At 41.7% G+C, this 7,623-nt stretch overlaps 1 protein-coding gene across 12 annotated transcripts in view; it reads left to right on the top strand.

The window, feature by feature from the left end:
* Positions 1–7,623, top strand: part of tcf4 (transcription factor 4) — a 459,054-nt gene that overhangs the window by 435,326 nt on the left and 16,105 nt on the right. For all 12 annotated transcript variants that reach the window (XM_043674585.1, XM_043674647.1, XM_043674258.1 and 9 more), the window contains one exon: positions 5,935–6,070. In XM_043674585.1, the coding sequence (XP_043530520.1) occupies positions 5,935–6,070 (136 nt within the window). The remainder of the gene's footprint in view (positions 1–5,934; positions 6,071–7,623) is intronic.

The following is a 7,623-nucleotide window of genomic DNA, read 5'->3' as shown; positions in this document are numbered from 1 at the left end:
GGTAGGACAAGTCCGGACAAGTCGACAGTGCTGAGCTGCAAGTTTAGAACTAGGGTGAGGTGGGAGAAGGGGAAATGAGGAAACTGTTGAAGTCCACATTGATGCCCTGGGGTTGAAGTGTTCCGAGGCGGAAGATGAGGCATTCTTCCTCCAGGCGTCTGGTGCTGAGGGAGCGGCGGTGAAGGAGGCCCATGACCTCCATGTCCTCGGCAGAGTGGGAGGGGGAGTTGAAATGTTGGGCCACGGGGTGGTGTGGTTGATTGGTGCGGGTGTCCCGGAGATGTTCCCTAAAGTGCTCTGCTAGGAGGCGCCCAGTCTCCCCAGTGTAGCGGAGACCGCATCGGGAGCAACGGATACAATAAATGATATTAGTGGATGTGCAGGTAAAACTTTGATGGATGTGGAAGGCTCCTTTGGGGCCTTGGATGGAGGTGAGGGAGGGGGTTTGGGCGCAGATTTTGCAATTCCTGCGGTGGCAGGGGAAGGAACTACCTGGTCAGGTCCTTGGCCCCCTACAACCCACCCTCCCATCCTGGCACCTTTCCCTGCCATCGCAGGAACTGTAAAACCTGTGCCCACACCTCCTCCCTCCCTTCATCCCCTCCCCTACTCACCTATTGTACTCTATGCTACTTTCTCCCCACCCCCAACCTCTTCTCACTTATCTCTCCACCCTTCAGGCTCTCTGCCTGTGTTCCTGATGAAGGGCTTTTGCCTGAAACGTCGATTTTACTGCGCCTCGGATGCTGCCTGAACCGCTGTGCTCTTCCAGCACCACTAATCCAGAATCTGGTTTCCAGCATCTGCAGTCATTGTTTTTACCTATTACTGTACATTATCAGCCTCATTAATATGTCATTTAAGCTCAGTCATATGCAGTTTTCCAGTCTTCCACCCAGCAGATAGAAAGTAAATGGTGATAATTCCTGACATGAATGTCAGGATGGTAACCCAGTGAGACAAGCTCATCGCTTGCTCCTTTCGATCTCCATCAATCACCAACATACCAGGGCCTGTTAATGTCATTACCATACTGCAAGTGGTGTTTAACCTGCAATGTCCTACACAATCTAATTGTTTAATTATTTGTTACCATTAATTCAAGCTTTATTTTAAAATTTACTCTAAGAAAACTGCAGAACAGTGAAGGATTTTTTCGTAATGATCATAGTTTTTTTCAAAATATGATTTAAAAATATATTAATGGGCATTTGATATTTTGTGCTTTTGTAAGCATTTTTTATACTTTCCCATTTCCTTACCCCACTCCACCATTTTTACACAATCCATAGTATGCTAAGTATCCTCTAATATCCTGCTTCAGTGACTATTCTGTATACGTACTCAAGGAGTACATATGTAACTACTACATTGGAGATCAGTTGTGATATATCCTGCACCCTTTGATGAACTGCATCCTACTAATTCTGGTCTCAAACATCCTTGATTTCAGCTGCAAATGTCCAAAGTGCTGGAATTCCATCCCTAAATCTTACTACCTTCGTCCAACTCATTCCTTCTTGAAACTCACCTCGTTGATCAAGCCTTTGGTCATCTCCCATATTATCACCTTATGTGTCCTGGTGTCAAATTTTATTTTAATAAATTTGTGTGAAGTGCCTTCAGTCAGTTTATTATGGTTGGGATGTGAATTAGATGCCACTTGTTTTTTTTATTATTGACACCTGCAGACATACATTTTCTGACAAGATCTAGAATTATAATCAAAAATAAGAACTCACCTCTATAAATCCTTTCTTATCTAGTCCAAGGATATTGAAGGCACCAGTAATGCTTCTACCATTATTTACTATGAGCAACAAACAGAACAGAATAGGAACTGAAACAGTGACCTTCCTGCTCGGCACTTCTTAATACCATACAGTGTAAAACAGTTGCCTAACCAAACCACTAGGGAAGGACAATGAATTTTTAAAAGATAATATTGGGACTTATTAAGGGACGTGTAAGCAAGTTCAAAATGAAAGTGTTCTTTGAAGGGATATTTTAAAGAAAAGGTGATATGTGACTCATTATATAGAAAGTGAAGGCAGAAGCAAATGTCTGTGGGTTGAGCACTCAAGATTTCCACCCAGTTTAGATGAAAGTATGGCTGTTGTGGCAATTGAAGCAGAATTAATCGAAGAGTGACATAATTATTAGCTGAGCTAAGGTTATTCAGATAAATGGTATTACCATGACAGTCACAATGATTAGTATCATGGCTCAGCTCAGTTGGATATTTCATTATAACATTTTAAATAAAGTATATTTTAATACCAGGCTGACATAGACTTTATAACAACACTCACTTTTCTTGAATACATCACTGTAGTTACAGAACTTATAAAATCATCTTACAAAATAAGGATAAAAAACATGAACTGGTTTAAGCAAGTTATTTAAGCTAGAGGACCAAAGCTGGGTATTCTAACATGTCAGCAATGATATCTGCAGTAATTTATCCATATGGAGCATGGCAGTTAGCAGTAATCTGGTAGATGGCATGAACCATGAAATCTGGTGTAAATCTGAGGATGTACAATCACAGTGATCATTGATTTGCCTAGTATTTACCCAAAAGTCTTGCCTGGTCTGATCTTAATAAAAATAAATCGTAGAAGTTTGAAATTTGTGGAAATGAAAGAAAAGAGTGCTGGAAATACACAACTATCAGAAGAGGGAGAAACAACTTTTAGTGAAAGGTCATAGGTCTGAAATATTAATTTTTGTTTCTTTCTCCAGACATGTTGCGTGATTTGCTGAAGATTTCCTACACTTTGTCTTTGATCTTCAATAGGTTGAAAGATCAGATCACTTTTGAAATCCTTTAAAACACATTGCTGACGTGGTGTTCACCTGTGTGGTTAGCAATATGGGAAGTTTTTTTTATTTAGCCTATGTCAGTATAGAATTACTGAATTGATGTGACATCAAAGTAAAAGGATATACTTGGTTAAAGTGCAGCTATTTCAAGAAAGGTCATTTTAAAAGAATTACAAGAGAAAACAGGTAGATGCTGTAACAATTCCACATGTATCTTGATCAGTAATCAGTTGTACTGTACACATTGCAAAGGCTTATCTCTATTGTAATTTAACACAATGTCATACTTCCTAGTAGTGAAGGCCACTAAATTGGTTAAACCTGTTCATTTTGAATAATAATTGACATTTTAGGAGAAACTTTCTCTTTAGTGTATTTTTGACATGTTCATTATGCATACTTTGCAATATTGGACCTTGGGTCCCACTCAGTGTGACATTGAACTGAGAGTTGGGTGAGCAAGAGTTTTTAATTGTTTTTTAAAATTCTAATTTTGTTTTAATTTCACATTTAATTATCTTTAAACCATACAGGGCTGGTGTCTAGCAGTATGGTGTCGAGCAAATTGCAGGGAAGTAGAAAGAGTTTTAAATGCCAAATGATTACAGAGCTGAGATGCAGAGGGATCTGAGCGTCTGATTACATGAACTGAAATGTTAGTATGTAGTATAACAAAGGACCAACAGCACAGGAACAGGACCCTTCAGCCCACCAAGCTTGCTCCAATTTTTAATCTTAATTTAGACTTGCTACTTATTTACCTATATGTGGTGTGTGACTCTCTGTGTGCCTCCCATTCATGTGTCTATCAAGATATGCCTTAAATGTTGCTAAACTGCATGCTTCCATCACCTCTACTGGCAGTGCATTCCAGGCACCCAGCAGCCTCCACATGAAAAAGTTTCCTTCCACTTATCCCCTCAACTTCCCCATCTCATTTTTAACCTGTGCAGTCTTGTAGTTGACTTTTCCACCCTGGGAAAAAGCCTCTGACTATCCCTGCCTCTCAGAATTTTGTCGACCTCTAAGCGGCCATGTCTTGGACATCACCTTTCCATCAAAAACAATCTGAGTTTATCCAACTTCTCCTCATACCTCTACCTAAAAGGTTCCAGATCAGGCAACATCTTGGTAAACTTTCTCTGCACCTTCTCCAAAGCATCTATGTCCTGTAGTGTGGCGACCAGAACTACACACAATATTCCAGATATGGCCTCACTAATGTTTTGTACAGCTGTAGCGTAACTTGCCAACTTATACATTTGATGCCCCTGCCAATGAAGTCAAGCATGCTGCATGCCGTCTTGACCACCTTATTCATTTGTGTTGCCATTTACAGGCCTCTGTGGACCTCTATGTCCAGATCCCTCTGTATGTCAATGCTCCTAAGGGTTCTACCATATATTGTATGGTTCACACCTGAATTGATCTTCCAAAATGCATCACTTCGCATTTGTCCAGATTAAACTCCATCTGCCATTTTTTGCCCACATCTGCAATCAATGTATATTCCCACTTTATCCTTTGACAATCCTCCTCACTATCTGCAACTCCACCAATTTTGGTGTCATCTGCAAAGTTACTAATCAGATCACCTACATTTTCCTCCAGATCATTTACATTTATATATTACAAACAGCAAGGAACCCAGCACTGATCCCTGTGGAACTCTGCCACTTACTGATCTCCGTTTCAAAAAGCATCCTTCCACCCTTACTCTTGATCTTCTATGAAACATTAAGGAATACTAATAGAATGTTATTATTTACTTTGGGGGGATTTGAGTATAAAAGTAGAATCCTCGTAGAATCCCTACAATGCGGAAGCAGGCCATTCAGTCCATCGAGTCTACACTGACCCTTGAAAAAGCATCCCACCCCATCCCCACAACCCTGCATTTCCTATGGCCACCTAATCTGCACATCCCTGAACACTATGGGCAATTTAGCATGGCCAATTCCCCTAACCTGCACATCTTTGGACTGTGGGAGGAACCTAGAGCACCCAGAGTAAACCCACACAGACACGAGAATGTGTAAACTCCACACAGTCGCCCAAGAATTGGGCCCAGGTCCCTGGTGTTGTGAGCCACCGTGCCTTAAGGATGTTTTGCTTTAATTACAAATGGCCTTGACAGGACCACGTCTGGAGTACTGTGTCTAGTGTTGGTCGTCGTATTTAAGGAAGGTTGTAAATACGTTGGAAGCAATTTATAGAAATTTATTTCACTAATATCTGGAGCCAATGGATTTTTTTATTAGGGCTAGTTAGGTAGAGTAGGCTTCTATTCGGTGCAGTTTAGAAGAATAAGAATCATGATTGAAATATAAATTCCTAAAGGCTCCTGGTGGGTTGCATATAGAAAGATTGCTTCTACTTTTGGGAGAATCTAGCACTAGGGGTCACTGTTTCAAAACAAATAGCCTGCCTATTTTAGAGTGAACTAAGATTTTTTTCTCTCATAAAGTGTAATTACCCTTTTGAATTCCTCAAAAGACAGTGGGAGCAGAATCTTCAAACATTTTTAGTGCAGAGACAGATCCTGGATGAGCAAGGGAGCGAAAGGTTAATGGGATAGCTAAAATTTGCAGTCATCAGGAAGACTATAATCGTATTAAATGAATGAGCAGCAACCCGTTGCCTATTCCTGCTCTTAATTTATCTGTTTGTAAAGATATCTTCAAGTTGGAAAGTGAATCAAACTAGCTTGTTACCACTTCCTTTCTCAATCATTACTTTAGTGGAAAGTCCATGAACCTCAGATGAAAGCATTATTGCGCCCAGTTGAGTTAAATGAACTTGCTCATTTTTAGGGATAGTCATTTTGTAGGAGGTCAAGTGTCTACACAACTGTAACCCAGTGTCTTCAGCACAGAAGGAAAGTAAGTGAGGACGAAAACAGATTTTAAACTTTTCACTATTTCATTCGCAAGCCATCTGAAGAAATCTGGCCCTTGACACAAGCCAGGTTTTGGCATCTTACTCTGTTTGTATGGAAGCTTGTACTTCTCATTAAGTTATTGAAGAGAAATGTCGCTCAGTAACTCGATTTTTGTTGGCAACAGCTGCAGAATGATGTGTTTTCTTTTTGTGTGTTTCAAATTCTAGGTGGGAGCTCATCGTGAAGAAGGTGTTGGCCTCCGAGGCAGCCATCCAATTGTGTCAAACCAAGTGCCAGTTCCACAGCTTCCAGTGCAGTCAGCTACATCTCCTGATATAAACCAGTCCCAGGACCCATACAGAGGTAAATGCTGGCAGATTCCAACATTACCTAAGTGCAGTTTAAATGTAGGCAACCTTTACCAGTCCACAAATCAAAGCTTGTTGAAAATAATTGCTCAGAGTTAAAGTATTAGGCCAACATCAATAGGCCTTTGTTAGTAAGGTGCTAAAAATGTTACTAAATGTTACATTATGGCTGATGACTAAATAATCGTGAGGTTTTCTTTACATTGCTTGGGGCCATCACTTTTCAACCGTTATGATTTCTATAACTGATGTTATAGTTTTCCAGACAACCCAAATGAATAAGATAGCTGCAGATGGGATGTTATAGCTGCTCACGCTGCCACGGGAACCCTGTTCCTACTCTCTTTCCCCCCGTCCCCCCGGGAACCCTGTTCCTCGCCCCGGGAACCCTGTTCCTCCCCCTGCCACAGGAACTCCGTTCTTGCTCACCGCCACGGGAAACCTTATCCTGCTTCCTTTGCCATGGGAACCCTGTTCCTGCTCCCCCCACTATAGGAATCCTGTTCGTGCTCCCCACCCCCATCACGGGATGCCTGTTCCTGATCCCTCTGCCACAGGAACTCCATTCCTGCTCCTGCCATCACCAGGAGAATCCTGTTCCTGCTCCCCTCCCCACGGGTAATCCTACTCCCATCACCACCAAGACCCTGTTCTTGCTCCTGCTCCCCCAGCCACTGGGATCCTGTTCTTGCTCCTGCTACCAGCCCAGGCTGTCTGTGCTCACTGTCCCTGCTAGCTGCCTCAGGCTGAAATTTCCTGGTCTTACCATCTCCTGGGATGAGTGTCATCAGTGCTGGGGACCTCTCTCTTTGGGTTCGCCCTCCCTGCGCTACGCAACTTGCACTTCACACCAGGTAGAGTGAAAAAAACACAAAAGTAAACAAGGCCTGAGCAGAAGCCTCCACACTGTGCTGCTACTCTGCCGCCATCATGCTACAAAGTTACTGTTTCCTTATAGCTTATCATTGAACATAGCTTGAAACTGTAATTAAGAGTTTCATGGGAGGATTTTGTTTTTAAAAGATAAGTAGTGTAACTCATTTTAACTCTTATTTGCTATATTTTGATACTCAGTTGTGCGTTTGTTAATGATATATTTTCTGGAACTTGTTTCAGAATTAGGCTGTTCCCATTTATTACAAATGACTTTCAGCAAAACCTGAGATGACTTGCAGTGACATTTCCTGGTATTGCTGACAAAAAGGTCCTTCAGCCAACCAGCCATTCTTCACGTTCTTGGCGAAAGTGAGGACTGCATATGCTGGAGATTAGAGTCAAGAGTGTGGTGCTGGACAAACACAGCAGGTCCGGCAGAATTCAAGGAGCAGGAGAATTAACATTTCAGGCAAAAGCCCTTCATCAGGAGCGACGAAGGGCTCTCATTTCTTTACTTCCTGCCGCCTATCTCTAAATACATTATTCCAAATCAGTCAGTTGCAAGTCTTCTTCCATAAAAAGACTGCAACTGTTTTAGAACTGATTTCACTTCAATTTGCAAACTTGAGCAGTCTGAGCACTCCCAAGAACATCCTCAATCACATATTCGCC

The sequence above is a fragment of the Chiloscyllium plagiosum genome, chromosome 1 (genome assembly GCF_004010195.1).
Source record: "Chiloscyllium plagiosum isolate BGI_BamShark_2017 chromosome 1, ASM401019v2, whole genome shotgun sequence".
Taxonomy (NCBI): domain Eukaryota; kingdom Metazoa; phylum Chordata; class Chondrichthyes; order Orectolobiformes; family Hemiscylliidae; genus Chiloscyllium; species Chiloscyllium plagiosum.
The sequence above is the reverse complement of the archived record's forward strand: the minus strand, read 5'-3'. Positions and strand labels throughout refer to the sequence as shown.